General features: G+C 51.0%; 1 protein-coding gene across 1 annotated transcript in view; it reads right to left on the reverse strand.

Moving 5' to 3' along the window:
* The window catches only part of LOC134929698 (sterol regulatory element-binding protein cleavage-activating protein-like), a 75,684-nt gene that overhangs the window by 35,486 nt on the left and 23,638 nt on the right, over positions 1–16,560 (reverse strand). The window contains exon 2 of the mRNA XM_063925276.1: positions 5,464–5,675. Coding sequence (XP_063781346.1) covers positions 5,464–5,585 — 122 coding nt within the window. The 5' untranslated portion in view covers positions 5,586–5,675. The remainder of the gene's footprint in view (positions 1–5,463; positions 5,676–16,560) is intronic.

The following is a 16,560-nucleotide window of genomic DNA, read 5'->3' on the forward strand; positions in this document are numbered from 1 at the left end:
CAACCACTCCTGGCCCAGGCACTCACCAGCAGGCTAGTATCAGCAATCAGACATAACTGTACAGGCAGCAGAGTGTGGCGGTCCTGGCTAGCACTACAACCACTCTTGGCTCAGGAACTCACCAGCAGGCTAGTATCAGCAATCAGACATAACTGTACAGGCAGCAGAGTGTGGCGGTCCTGGCTAGCACTACAACCACTCCTGGCTCAGGCACTCACCAGCAGGCTAGGATCAGTAATCAGACATAACTGTACAGGCAGCAGAGTGTGGCGGTCCTGGCTAGCACTACAACCACTCCTGGCCCAGGAACTCACCAGCAGGCTAGGATCAGCAGTAATCAGACATAACTGTACAGGCAGCAGAGTGTGGCGGTCCTGGCAAGCCCTACAACCTCTCCTGGCTCAGGCACTCACCAGCAGGCTAGGATCAGTAATCAGACATAACTGTACAGGCAGCAGAGTGTGGCGGTACTGGCTAGCACTACAACCACTCCTGGCTCAGGCACTCACCAGCAGGCTAGGATCAGTAATCAGACATAACTGTACAGGCAGCAGAGTGTTGCGGTCCTGGCTAGCACTACAACCACTCCTGGCCCAGGCACTCACCAGCAGGCTAGGATCAGCAATCAGACATAACTGTACAGGCAGCAGAGTGTGGCAGTCCTGGCTAGCACTACAACCACTCCTGGCTCAGGCACTCACCAGCAGGCTAGGATCAGCAGTAATCAGACATAACTGTACAGACAGCAGAGTGTGGCGGTCCTGGCTAGCACTACAACCACTCCTGGCTCAGGCACTCACCAGCAGGCTAGGATCAGCAATCAGACATAACTGTACAGGCAGCAGAGTGTGGCGGTCCTGGCTAGCACTACAACCACTCCTGGCCCGGGCACTCACCAGCAGGCTAGGATCAGCAGTAATCAGACACAACTGTACAGACAGCAGAGTGTGGCAGTCCTGGTTAGCACTACAACCACTCCTGGCTCAGGCACTCACCAGCAGGCTAGGATCAGCAATCAGACATAACTGTACAGGCAGCAAAGTGTGGCGGTCCTGGCTAGCACTACAACCACTCCTGGCGCAGGCACTCACCAGCAGGCTAAGATCAGCAATCAGACATAACTGTACAGGCAGCAGAGTCTGGTGGTCCTGGCAAGCCCTACAACTTCTCCTGGCTCAGGCACTCACCAGCAGGCTAGTATCAGCAGTAATCAGACATAACTGTACAGGCAGCAGAGTGTGGCGGTCCTGGCTAGCACTACAACCACTCCTGGCCCGGGCACTCACCAGCAGGCTAGGATCAGCAATCAGACATAACTGTACAGGCAGCAGAGTGTGGCGGTCCTGGCTAGCACTACAACCACTCCTGGCTCAGGCACTCACCAGCAAGCTAGTATCAGCAGCAATCAGACATAACTGTACAGGCAGCAGAGTGTGGCGGTCCTGGCTAGCACTACAACGACTCCTGGCCCGGGCACTCACCAGCAGGCTAGTATCAGCAGCAATCAGACACAACTGTACAGGCAGCAGAGTGTGGCGGTCCTGGCTAGCACTACAACCTCTCCTGGCTCAGGCACTCACCAGCAGGCTAGGATCAGTAATCAGACATAACTGTACAGGCAGCAGAGTGTGGCGGTCCTGGCTAGCACTACAACCACTCCTGGCTCAGGCACTCACCAGCAGGCTAGGATCAGCAATCAGACATAACTGTACAGGCAGCAGAGTGTGGCGGTCCTGGCTAGCACTACAACCACTCCTGGCCCGGGCACTCACCAGCAGGCTAGGATCAGCAGTAATCAGACACAACTGTACAGACAGCAGAGTGTGGCAGTCCTGGCTTGCACTACAACCACTCCTGGCTCAGGCACTCACCAGCAGGCTAGGATCAGTAATCAGACATAACTGTACAGGCAGCAGAGTGTGGCGGTCCTGGCTAGCACTACAACCACTCCTGGCCCAGGCACTCACCAGCAGGCTAGTATCAGCAGTAATCAGAGATAACTGTACAGACAGCAGAGTGTGGCGGTCCTGGCTAGCACTACAACCACTCCTGGCTCAGGCACTCACCAGCAGGCTAGGATCAGCAATCAGACATAACTGTACAGGCAGCAGAGTGTGGCGGTCCTGGCTAGCACTACAACCACTCCTGGCTCAGGCACTCACCGGCAGGCTAAGATCAGCAATCAGACATAACTGTACAGGCAGCAGAGTCTGGCGGGCCTGGCTAGCACTACAACCACTCCTGGCTCAGGCACTCACCAGCAGGCTAGGATCAGCAATCAGACATAACTGTACAGGCAGCAGAGTGTGGCGGTCCTGGCTAGCACTACAACCACTCCTGGCCCGGGCACTCACCAGCAGGCTAGGATCAGCAGTAATCAGACACAACTGTACAGACAGCAGAGTGTGGCAGTCCTGGCTAGCACTACAACCACTCCTGGCTCAGGCACTCACCAGCAGGCTAGTATCAGCAATCAGACAGAACTGTACAGGCAGCAGAGTGTGGCGGTCCTGGCTAGCACTACAACCACTCCTGGCTCAGGCACTCACCAGCAGGCAAAGATCAGCAATCAGACATAACTGTACAGGCAGCAGAGTCTGGTGGTCCTGGCTAGCCCTACAACTTCTCCTGGCTCAGGCACTCACCAGCAGGCTAGTATCAGCAGTAATCAGACATAACTGTACTGGCAGCAGAGTGTGGCGGTCCTGGCTAGCACTACAAACACTCCTGGCCCGGGCACTCACCAGCAGGCTAGGATCAGCAGTAATCAGACATAACTGTACAGGCAGCAGAGTGTGGCGGTCCTGGCTAGCACTACAACCACTCCTGGCCCAGGCACTCACCAGCAGGCTAGTATCAGCAATCAGACATAACTGTACAGGCAGCAAAGTGTGGCGGTCCTGGCTAGCACTACAACCACTCCTGGCTCAGGCACTCACCAGCAGGCTAAGATCAGCAATCAGACATAACTGTACAGGCAGTAGAGTCTGGTGGTCCTGGCTAGCCCTACAACTTCTCCTGGCTCAGGCACTCACCAGCATGCTAGTATCAGCAGTAATCAGACATAACTGTACAGGCAGCAGAGTGTGGCGGTCCTGGCTAGCACTACAAACACTCCTGGCTCAGGCACTCACCGGCAGGCTAAGATCAGCAATCAGACATAACTGTACAGGCAGCAGAGTGTGGCGGTCCTGGCTAGCACTACAACCACTCCTGGCCCAGGCACTCACCAGCAGGCTAGTATCAGCAATCAGACATAACTGTACAGGCAGCAAAGTGTGGCGGTCCTGGCTAGCACTACAACCACTCCTGGCTCAGGCACTCACCAGCAGGCTAAGATCAGCAATCAGACATAACTGTACAGGCAGTAGAGTCTGGTGGTCCTGGCTAGCCCTACAACTTCTCCTGGCTCAGGCACTCACCAGCAGGCTAGTATCAGCAGTAATCAGACATAACTGTACAGGCAGCAGAGTGTGGCTGTCCTGGCTAGCACTACAACCACTCCTGGCCCGGGCACTCACCAGCAGGCTAGGATCAGCAATCAGACATAACTGTACAGGCAGCAGAGTATGGCGGTCCTGGCTAGCACTACAACCACTCCTGGCTCAGGCACTCACCGGCAGGCTAAGATCAGCAATCAGACATAACTGTACAGGCAGCAGAGTCTGGTGGTCCTGGCTAGCCCTACAACTTCTCCTGGCTCAGGCACTCACCAGCAGGCTAGTATCAGCAGTAATCAGACATAACTGTACTGGCAGCAGAGTGTGGCGGTCCTGGCTAGCACTACAAACACTCCTGGCCCGGGCACTCACCAGCAGGCTAGGATCAGCAGTAATCAGACATAACTGTACAGACAGCAGAGTGTGGCGGTCCTGGCTAGCACTACAACCACTCCTGGCCCAGGCACTCACCAGCAGGCTAGTATCAGCAATCAGACATAACTGTACAGGCAGCAAAGTGTGGCGGTCCTGGCTAGCACTACAACCACTCCTGGCTCAGGCACTCACCAGCAGGCTAAGATCAGCAATCAGACATAACTGTACAGGCAGTAGAGTCTGGTGGTCCTGGCTAGCCCTACAACTTCTCCTGGCTCAGGCACTCACCAGCATGCTAGTATCAGCAGTAATCAGACATAACTGTACAGGCAGCAGAGTGTGGCGGTCCTGGCTAGCACTACAAACACTCCTGGCTCAGGCACTCACCGGCAGGCTAAGATCAGCAATCAGACATAACTGTACAGGCAGCAGAGTGTTGCGGTCCTGGCTAGCACTACAACCACTCCTGGCCCAGGCACTCACCAGCAGGCTAGGATCAGCAATCAGACATAACTGTACAGGCAGCAGAGTGTGGCGGTCCTGGCTAGCACTACAACCACTCCTGGCCCGGGCACTCACCAGCAGGCTAGGATCAGCAGTAATCAGACATAACTGTACAGGCAGCAGAGTGGCGTTCCTGGCTAGCACTACAACCACTCCTGGCTCAGGCACTCACCAGCAGACTAGGATCAGCAGTAATCAGACATAACTGTACAGGCAGCAGAGTGTGGCGGTCCTGGCTAGCACTACAACCACTCCTGGCCCAGGCACGCACCAGCAGGCTAGGATCAGCAATCAGACATAACTGTACAGGCAGCAGTGTGTGGCGGTACTGGCTAGCACTACAACCACTCCTGGCCCAGGCACTCACCAGCAGGCTAGTATCAGCAGTAATCAGACATAACTGTACAGGCAGCAGAGTGTGGCGGTCCTGGCTAGCACTACAACTACTCCTGGCCCAGGCACTCACCAGCAGGCTAGGATCAGCAATCAGACATAACTGTACAGGCAGCAGAGTGTGGCGGTCCTGGCTAACACTACAACGACTCCTGGCTCAGGCACTCACCAGCAGGCTAGTATCAGCTATCAGACATAACTGTACAGGCAGCAGAGTGTGGCAGTCCTGGCTAGCACTACAGCGACTCCTGGCTCAGGCACTCACCAGCAGGCTAGTATCAGCAATCAGACATAACTGTACAGGCAGCAGAGTGTGGCGGTCCTGGCTAGCACTACAACCACTCCTGGCCCAGGCACGCACCAGCAGGCTAGGATCAGCAATCAGACATAACTGTACAGGCAGCAGAGTGTGGCGGTCCTGGCTAGCACTACAACCCCTCCTGGCCCGGGCACTCACCAGCAGGCTAGTATCAGCAGTAATCAGACATAACTGTACAGGCAGCAGAGTGTGGCGGTCCTGGCTAGCACTACAACCCCTCCTGGCCCGGGCACTCACCAGCAGGCTAGGATCAGCAGTAATCAGACATAACTGTACAGGCAGCAGAGTCTGGCGGTCCTGGCTAGCACTACAACTACTCCTGGCCCAGGCACTCACCAGCAGGCTAGGATCAGCAATCAGACATAACTGTACAGGCAGCAGAGTGTGGCGGTCCTGGCTAGCACTACAACCACTCCTGGCCCAGGCACTCACCAGCAGGCTAGGATGCACAGGGCTGTGAAGAGGATGATGGGTATTGGGTAGGATGCACACAGCAGACCGTGCCTGTAGAAGGCCTGTGATATCCTCTCACGTAGCTTATCAGTCAGGGGCATCCTCAGCTGCTGTCACCTTCGGTCCATCACGTAATGTGCCCCCAAGGCTACTCCACCGCCGGTTCTCTACTTACCGGGAACATGTGAAACCTGTATGAGACAGGAGGAAACATTCTGGTCAGTATGATGACACATGAACTGGGTACATTGTTCAGTATTACCGATATTGTATTGTACTGATATGCTACCGTAGCTCAATTAAAGAGCCAGCAGAGGTCCCGCCCACAATCCCCGTGAAGCAAGGGCAGCAGTCATCTGAGCTGCTGTGACATAATTTTACATGAATTCCCGCAATGCAAGTCTAGCAAGCCGTCAGTCACATCCTGCCTATACAGTTACAGAACCAGGCAACTGCGCCAGAGGAAGAGCTTGGCGATCACGCTGGCTATAAAGCCTGTTTAATTCCCAACCTTTCACATATTACAGCAGAGCGAGCAACCAACGTAAAGAGACAGGGATGTGTGATTCATTTCATCAAGCAGCAGAAGTTGGGATCGGAATTACAAAGGCATCTATAAATTAAAAAATGAATGCTATATATATATATATATATATATATATATATATATATATATATATATATACCAAACAGAAAACCCAGCACTCTCCTAAGCAGCTTCATTCGCCTTAATGCTTTAATATACATCTAAATAAACAATGGGGTTTTGGTTTATGAATTGTACAATGCATGTAAGCTTGCGGCCCACTCCACGGGACCCCATTTCACCGCAAGTCCTACTCTATCACAAACTTTCACATAGATTTTATAGAAACCTGGCTACTGCTGTGTCATAGAGGAAAATGTGCTTATCTGGTTTAAAGCTTACCTGCCACACTTATGGCTTTTAAAAGGTAAGACAGTCACCAACACAAATAACACAACTACACAAGTGTGCTTACCTGGTTTACAGCTCACCTGCCAACAGACTACTGGCTTTCAAAGTGAGACAGTCACCAACACACCTAAATAGCAGCTGATCCAGGTTAAAGGTATATATATATATATATATATATATATATATACACATATACACACACACACACAGCACACACAGGTCTGTATCACAGCACTCAGTAACAGATCAGAGTGTGCTGAGAAACACCAGAGCAGAGAGCGACACCCCAGGCAGAAAAGAGGAACTGCGCGGATTTTGAAAGGTGCAGGGTGCTAGAATGAACACACATATATATATATATATATATATATATATATATAACACACGGCCAGGGATGCACAAAATGATTTAGTATTCGGATCTTCTAAGAAGCTACAGGACCCACTGACATCAATACTTGTTAGGTGCTAGCAGCAACTTCTGCACTGACTCCTTCAATCCATGGAATGAATTAATCAGAGGTCACAAGTTGGATGACAGGCAGTAAGTGCAACGGGCTTCCCCCGGGGTCTCTGCTGATGGCGCTTAAATGGATGATACATGAAATATGTTATTAGTACTCTGCGATCAGAGGAGGCATTTCCCGAAATAGAAAGTTCAGTGAATAGCGGAAGCCAAATGTAAAGGAAAGCCAAAACTGCAATGCAGCATCGACAGAGAGCGGACAGGCAGATGTACAGTATTACGGGACTGTGGGCATGATGTGGGCACTACGCCGATGCCTGCGCAGCTGGCCGATGTTTCCGTACTGCGCATGCGTCTAAATTGCAGTGACACCTGGAAAAATAAAAACCATTCTATGCCCTAATTCTCCATAGCCCTTGTCAGGCGCTGATCACCAGGGAACACAATCTGAGCCCCCCAAATACTGAGATATTTACAGCTGGCAAATATTCCACAGATAGCTTATTATAGATACAGCCTGCCTGGCTATTGTCCTCTGATGTCTGTAACACAGGATGCAGACATAGCTACAATATACAATTTAGTGATCTGGGCTGTGGGGGGAGACATTCACAGAAATATGGAATCGTGCAGTGAGTTTTATAAATGGATTTACATGGGGTTCCCTCTTTTCTGCGAAGCTGAAATCCACCCAAATGGTGCAGAGACGCAGGGTGGACATCTGACCATCTGCAACGGGTTGAGGCCATTCAGAGCTATCCATATCTACCATAATGATTTTGATGCATTAGATGAGCAGATGGATGAATAACTATAAAGTGTTAGCATTCAGCAGGGAGAGAAGACCTGGATCTACAGCTATAAATATTCTCGCCTCCCAAGAGTCCAGCAACAGGATCATCACGCTGCCATATCACCAGCTGTATCCTGCACACATTATTAAAGGACGCTCTTCCTCATGCATACAGTCTGGGAGCATAGCTGCATTGTGTTTCATACAGCGCGATCACCGTACACACTGCCATATCACCAGCTGTATCCTGCACACATTATTAAAGGACGCTCTTCCTCATGCATACAGTCTGGGAGCATAGCTGCATTGTGTATCATACAGCGCGATCACCGTACACACTGCCATATCACCAGCTGTATCCTACACACATTATTAAAGGACGCTCTTCCTCATGCATACAGTCTGGGAGCATAGCTGCATTGTGTTTCATACAGCGCGATCACCGTACACACTGCCATATCACCAGCTGTATCCTGCACACATTATTAAAGGACGCTCTTCCTCATGCATACAGTCTGGGAGCATAGCTGCATTGTGTATCATACAGCGCGATCACCGTACACACTGCCATATCACCAGCTGTATCCTACACACATTATTAAAGGACGCTCTTCCTCATGCATACAGTCTGGGAGCATAGCTGCATTGTGTTTCATACAGCGCGATCACCGTACACACTGCCATATCACCAGCTGTATCCTGCACACATTATTAAAGGACGCTCTTCCTCATGCATACAGTCTGGGAGCATAGCTGCGTTGTGTATCATACAGCGTGATCACTGTACACACTGCCATATCACTAGTTGTATCCTGCACACATTATTAAAGGACGCTCTTCCTCATGCATACAGTCTGGTAGCATAGCTGCGTTGTGTATCATACAGCCCGATCACCGTACACACTGCCATATCACCAGCTGTATCCTGCACACATTATTAAAGGACGCTCTTCCTCATGCATACAGTCTGGGATCATAGCTGCGTTGTGTATCATACAGCCCGATCACCGTACACACTGCCATATCACCAGCTGTATCCTGCACACATTATTAAAGGACGCTCTTCCTCATGCATACAGTCTGGGAGCATAGCTGCGTTGTGTATCATACAGCCCGATCACTGTACACACTGCCATATCACCAGCTGTACCATGCACACATTATTAAAGGACGCTCTTCCTCATGCATACAGTCTGGTAGCATAGCTGCGTTGTGTACCATACAGCGTGATCACCGTACACACTGCCATATCACCAGCTGTATCCTGCACACATTATTAAAGGACGCTCTTCCTCATGCATACAGTCTGGGAGCATAGCTGCATTGTGTATCATACAGCGTGATCACCATACATGCTGCCATATCACCAGCTGTACCCTGCACACATTATTAAAGGACGCTCTTCCTCATGCATACAGTCTGGGAGCATAGCTGCGTTGTGTATCTTACAGCGTGATCACCGTACACACTGCCATATCACCAGCTGTATCCTGCACACATTATTAAAGGACGCTCTTCCTCATGCATACAGTCTGGGAGCATAGCTGCGTTGTGTATCATACAGCGCGATCACCGTACATGCTGCCATATCACCAGCTGTATCCTGCACACATTATTAAAGGACGCTCTTCCTCATGCATACAGTCTGGGAGCATAGCTGCATTGTGTATCATACAGCGCGATCACCGTACACACTGCCATATCACCAGCTGTACCCTGCACGCATTATTAAAGGACGCTCTTCCTCATGCATACAGTCTGGGAGCATAGCTGCGTTGTGTATCATACAGCGTGATCACCGTACACACTGCCATATCACCAGCTGTATCCTGCACACATTATTAAAGGACGCTCTTCCTCATGCATACAGTCTGGGAGCATAGCTGCATTGTGTATCATACAGCGTGATCACCGTACATGCTGCCATATCACCAGCTGTATCCTGCACACATTATTAAAGGACGCTCTTCCTCATGCATACAGTCTGGGAGCATAGCTGCGTTGTGTATCTTACAGCGTGATCACTGTACACACTGCCATATCACCAGCTGAAACCTGCACACATTATTAAAGGACGCTCTTCCTCATGCATACAGTCTGGGAGCATAGCTGCGTTGTGTATCTTACAGCGTGATCACCGTACACACTGCCATATCACCAGCTGTATCCTGCACACATTATTAAAGGACGCTCTTCCTCATGCATACAGTTTGGGAGCATAGCTGCGTTGTGTACCATATAGCGCGATCACCGTACATGCTGCCATATCACCAGCTGTATCCTGCACACATTATTAAAGGACGCTCTTCCTCATGCATACAGTCTGGGAGCATAGCTGCGTTGTGTATCATACAGCGCGATCACCGTACACACTGCCATATCACCAGCTGTATCCTGCACACATTATTAAAGGACGCTCTTCCTCATGCATACAGTCTGGTAGCATAGCTGCGTTGTGTACCATACAGCGTGATCACCGTACACACTGCCATATCACTAGCTGTATCCTGCACACATTATTAAAGGACGCTCTTCCTCATGCATACAGTCTGGGAGCATAGCTGCGTTGTGTATCTTACAGCGTGATCACTGTACACACTGCCATATCACCAGCTGTATCCTGCACACATTATTAAAGGACGCTCTTCCTCATGCATACAGTCTGGGAGCATAGCTGCGTTGTGTATCATACAGCGTGATCACCGTACACACTGCCATATCACCAGCTGTATCCTGCACACATTACTAAAGGACGCTCTTCCTCATGCATACAGTCTGGGAGCATAGCTGCGTTGTGTATCATACAGCCCGATCACCGTACACACTGCCATATCACCAGCTGTATCCTGCACACATTATTAAAGGACGCTCTTCCTCATGCATACAGTCTGGGAGCATAGCTGCATTGTGTATCATACAGCCCGATCACCGTACACACTGCCATATCACCAGCTGTACCATGCACACATTATTAAAGGACGCTCTTCCTCATGCATACAGTCTGGGAGCATAGCTGCATTGTGTATCATATAGCGCAATCACCGTACACACTGCCATATCACCAGCTGTATCCTGCACACATTATTAAAGGACGCTCTTCCTCATGCATACAGTCTGGGAGCATAGCTGCGTTGTGTACCATACAGCGCGATCACTGTACACACTGCCATATCACCAGCTGTATCCTGCACACATTATTAAAGGACGCTCTTCCTCATGCATACAGTCTGGGAGCATAGCTGCGTTGTGTATCATACAGCGCGATCACCGTACACACTGCCATATCACCAGCTGTATCCTGCACACATTATTAAAGGACGCTCTTCCTCATGCATACAGTCTGGGAGCATAGCTGCGTTGTGTATATACAGCGCGATCACCGTACACACTGCCATATCACCAGCTGTATCCTGCACACATTATTAAAGGACGCTCTTCCTCATGCATACAGTCTGGGAGCATAGCTGCGTTGTGTATATACAGCGCGATCACCGTACACACTGCCATATCACCAGCTGTATCCTGCACACATTATTAAAGGACGCTCTTCCTCATGCATACAGTCTGGGAGCATAGCTGCGTTGTGTACCATACAGCGCGATCACCGTACACACTGCCATATCACCAGCTGTATCCTGCACACATTATTAAAGGACGCTCTTCCTCATGCATACAGTCTGGGAGCATAGCTGCGTTGTGTATCTTACAGCGTGATCACCGTACACACTGCCATATCACCAGCTGTATCCTGCACACATTATTAAAGGACGCTCTTCCTCATGCATACAGTCTGGGAGCATAGCTGCGTTGTGTATCATACAGCCCGATCACTGTACACACTGCCATATCACCAGCTGTATCCTGCACACATTATTAAAGGACGCTCTTCCTCATGCATACAGTCTGGGAGCATAGCTGCGTTGTGTACCATACAGCCCGATCACTGTACACACTGCCATATCACTAGCTGTATCCTGCACACATTATTAAAGGACGCTCTTCCTCATGCATACAGTCTGGGAGCATAGCTGCATTGTGTATCATACAGCGCGATCACCGTACACACTGCCATATCACCAGCTGTATCCTGCACACATTATTAAAGGACGCTCTTCCTCATGCATACAGTCTGGGAGCATAGCTGCGTTGTGTACCATATAGCGCGATCACCGTACACACTGCCATATCACCAGCTGTATCCTACACACATTATTAAAGGACGCTCTTCCTCATGCATACAGTCTGGGAGCATAGCTGCGTTGTGTATCATACAGCCCGATCACCGTACACACTGCCATATCACCAGCTGAAACCTGCACACATTATTAAAGGACGCTCTTCCTCATGCATACAGTCTGGGAGCATAGCTGCGTTGTGTATCTTACAGCGTGATCACCGTACACACTGCCATATCACCAGCTGTATCCTGCACACATTATTAAAGGACGCTCTTCCTCATGCATACAGTCTGGGAGCATAGCTGCGTTGTGTACCATACAGCCCGATCACTGTACACACTGCCATATCACCAGCTGTATCCTGCACACATTATTAAAGGACGCTCTTCCTCATGCATACAGTCTGGGAGCATAGCTGCGTTGTGCACCATACAGCGCGATCACCGTACACACTGCCATATCACCAGCTGTATCCTGCACACATTATTAAAGGACGCTCTTCCTCATGCATACAGTCTGGGATCATAGCTGCGTTGTGTATCATACAGCCCGATCACCGTACACACTGCCATATCACCAGCTGTATCCTGCACACATTATTAAAGGACGCTCTTCCTCATGCATACAGTCTGGGAGCATAGCTGCGTTGTGTATCTTACAGCGTGATCACCGTACACACTGCCATATCACCAGCTGTATCCTGCACACATTATTAAAGGACGCTCTTCCTCATGCATACAGTCTGGGAGCATAGCTGCGTTGTGTACCATACAGCCCGATCACTGTACACACTGCCATATCACCAGCTGTATCCTGCACACATTATTAAAGGACGCTCTTCCTCATGCATACAGTCTGGGAGCATAGCTGCGTTGTGCACCATACAGCGCGATCACCGTACACACTGCCATATCACCAGCTGTATCCTGCACACATTATTAAAGGACGCTCTTCCTCATGCATACAGTCTGGGATCATAGCTGCGTTGTGTATCATACAGCCCGATCACCGTACACACTGCCATATCACCAGCTGTATCCTGCACACATTATTAAAGGACGCTCTTCCTCATGCATACAGTCTGGGAGCATAGCTGCGTTGTGTATCATACAGCGCGATCATTACATGCGGCCTCTTAATGTATTTATGGCCTCTTTCTGGCAACCGTCCCATCTGATGAGTTTAGAGTTTGATAAAGGATTAGCTCAAAGGCTGAGTGTGCCAGGGACCCAGCGTAATCCAGCCTGGACTTTGTGTGCCTATACACAACTATGCAGAGATTGCGCTGTGCTGTCATACGTAGCGTATGGAAAAACAGGAGCTACTCGGGAATAGGGGTCTGGTAACGTTTCTTTACACCTGTTAGGAATAAAAATATAATTCTTGTACCAAGCCATGAATGGAGAATAAAGCAGCCAGTATTTACCCTGCACAGAAACAAAATAACCCACCCAAATCTAACTCTCTCTGCACATGTTACATCTGCCCCCCCCCCCCCTGCACTGCACATGGAGGGTCATTCCGACCTGTTCGCACGCTGCTGGTTGTTGCAGCGGTGCGAACGGGTCAGGTCTGCGCCTGTGCGGCGGCCGCAATGCGCATCGTTGCCCATCGACGACCAGAAGACAGAAGAAAGCAGTCGCTGGCGCGATCGCAAGAAGATTGACAACAGGAAGGCGTTCCGGGGCGGCAACTCACCGTTTTCGGGTAGTGGTGAGTCCAACGCAGGCGTGTCCAGGCATTTGGAGGGCGGATGTCGGACGTCAATTCCAGGACCTGCATGGCTGGATCCAACGCACACGGTAAGTGACTGTTACCGTGCTCTACTTCTACACAAAACTATTTTTGCATAGTAGAACTGCACAAGCGATCGCAGCCTTGCTATGCAAAAAAACCCTCCCCCATAGGCGGCGTCTAGATGATCGCACGGGCAGCAGAAAGTTGCTACGTGCGATCAACTCGGAGTGACCCCCATGGTTCTGCCCATTAGCTAACCCTAATTAGGCCCTAGAAACACAAGTGACTGAATAACAAAGTGCACCAGATGAGGAAATCTAGGGATACCTGTATACCAGACACGGATGCCCTGACATGCCAGGTTTATAAGGTGGCACGTCTGGCCAGCTGCGAAGGTAGAGCGACACCTGAGAACATCTGCACAAAGCATAAACGTGTATGACAGAAGCTGCGTTATCAGCCGGCCGGCGCTGCACCTTGTACATACCGGGGAAGTGACGGCTGCCTGCTGGAGACAGGCCAGCACAGCGTAGTAATGTACATTACATAATCCATATTTACATACACGCTCAGCCATTACACAATGCAACTTATTAATCATTCATTCCAGAACACTGAGCGGTGCACACATAAATCACCGCACTCAGTCACACACGCTGTATGCATTCACAGATATGCAGCCACAGAGAACTAAACACCCAACATGCTGTATGCATTCACAGATATGCAGCCACAGAGAACTAAACACCCAACATGCTGTATGCATTCACAGATATGCAGCCACAGAGAACTAAACACCCAACATGCTGTATGCATTCACAGATATGCAGCCACAGAGAACTAAACACCCAACACGGGGAACTATGATCAGAGAAGGTGCAGATACCCTCATACACCGCACACAGGAATCGCAGCCGGCAATACCGCAACAGCAACACCCCCTAAACCGTTTGGTGTCGGCAGATATTTTATTTGGGGTCACCGGTGACGGCGGCTGTAGTAAATGCACAGGGGAGGGAAGGTGGTGGAGTTCAGTGGATGATGGGAAGCAGCATGGGCCCAGAGGTCGACAGCACTTAGGTCGACCACTATTGGTCAACGTGTATTAGGACAACACGGTCTATAGGTCGACATGGAAAAAGATCGACATGAGTTTAAAAAAAAAATCTTGATAGATTGTGGCAGCATGCAGGCCAATCTAGCAACGGCGATAGTGATGCACAGGGTCGTGCGACACTATCACTGCAGGGGATACGCACGGAGAGGTCAGATCTCTCCATGTGTACCCACCTATACTTTATGATCCACGTGGACTACGATTGGGAATAGTAACATGGAGGCACGGCGAGTGAAGCGAGCCATGCGGGGGGATACGGTGCAATAATTGGGGTTCCCGGTCACTTTACGAAGAAAACAACACAATTTTTTTTTAAAACTCATGTCGACCTATTCAAGGTTTCGTACTAGTCATTGTCGAATAATAGTGGTCGACCTAATGACTGTTGACCTCAAACCCCCTCCCCCGGAGGCCACCAGCATGCTCCAGAGTTCTCCAGGCCCCAAACAGAATTTCAGGGGTAATACTGGCGGGCGCTGGACAGGACGACTGGAGGCTTCCAAAGGCACAAGCGACACTTTAATGATTAACAAAAACACATATAAAGCTCCCATACAGTGACACACGCCGCAATCCTGGGACATGTCCCATCAGCGTTACACACAAGGGTCTGAGTACACCCGCCCAGGTGCAGCAATCCTGGGACATGTCCCACCAGCGTTACACACAAGGGTCTGAGTACACCCGCCCAGGTGCAGCAATCCTGGGACATGTCCCACCAGCGTTACACACAAGGGTCTGAGTACACCTGCCCAGGTGACAGCAATCCTGGGACATGTCCCTCCAGCGTTACACACAAGGGTCTGAGTACACCCGCCCAGGTGGCAGCAATCCTGGGACATGTCCCACCAGCGTTACACACAAGGGTCTGAGTACACCCGCCTAGGTGACAGCAATCCTGGAACATGTCCCACCAGCGTTACACACAAGGGTCTGAGTACACCCGCCCAGGTGGCAGCAATCCTGGGACATGTCCCACCAGCGTTACACACAAGGGTCTGAGTACACCCGCCCAGGTGGCAGCAATCCTGGGACATGTCCCACCAGCGTTACACATAAGGGTCTGAGTACACCCGCCCAGGTGATAGCAATCCTGGGACATGTCCCACCAGCGTTACACACAAGGGTCTGAGTACACCCGCCCAGGTGGCAGCAATCCTGGAACATGTCCCACCAGCGTTACACACAAGGGTCTGAGTACACCCGCCCAGGTGCAGCAATCCTGGGACATGTCCCACCAGCGTTACACACAAGGGTCTGAGTACACCCGCCCAGGTGACAGCAATCCTGGGACATGTCCCACCAGCGTTACACACAAGGGTCTGATTACACCCGCCCAGGTGGCAGCAATCCTGGGTCATGTCCCACCAGCGTTACACACAAGGGTCTGAGTACACCCGCCCAGGTGCAGCAATCCTGGGACATGTCCCACCAGCGTTACACAAGGGTCTGAGTACACCCGCCCAGGTGACAGCAGTCCTGGGACATGTCCCACCAGCGTTACACACAAGGGTCTGAGTACACCCGCCCAGGTGACAGCAATCCTGGGACATGTCCCACCAGCGTTACACACAAGGGTCTGAGTACACCCGCCCAGGTGGCAGCAATCCTGGGACATGTCCCACCAGCGTTACACACAAGGGTCTGAGTACACCCGCCTAGGTGCAGCAATCCTGGGACATGTCCCACCAGCGTTACACACAAGGGTCTGAGTACACCCGCCCAGGTGCAGCAATCCTGGGACATGTCCCACCAGCGTTACACACAAGGGTCTGAGTACACCCGCCCAGGTGACAGCAATCCTGGGACATGTCCCACCAGCGTTACACACAAGGGTCTGATTACACCC

This window comes from Pseudophryne corroboree, chromosome 5, assembly GCF_028390025.1.
Source record: "Pseudophryne corroboree isolate aPseCor3 chromosome 5, aPseCor3.hap2, whole genome shotgun sequence".
Classification (NCBI taxonomy): domain Eukaryota; kingdom Metazoa; phylum Chordata; class Amphibia; order Anura; family Myobatrachidae; genus Pseudophryne; species Pseudophryne corroboree.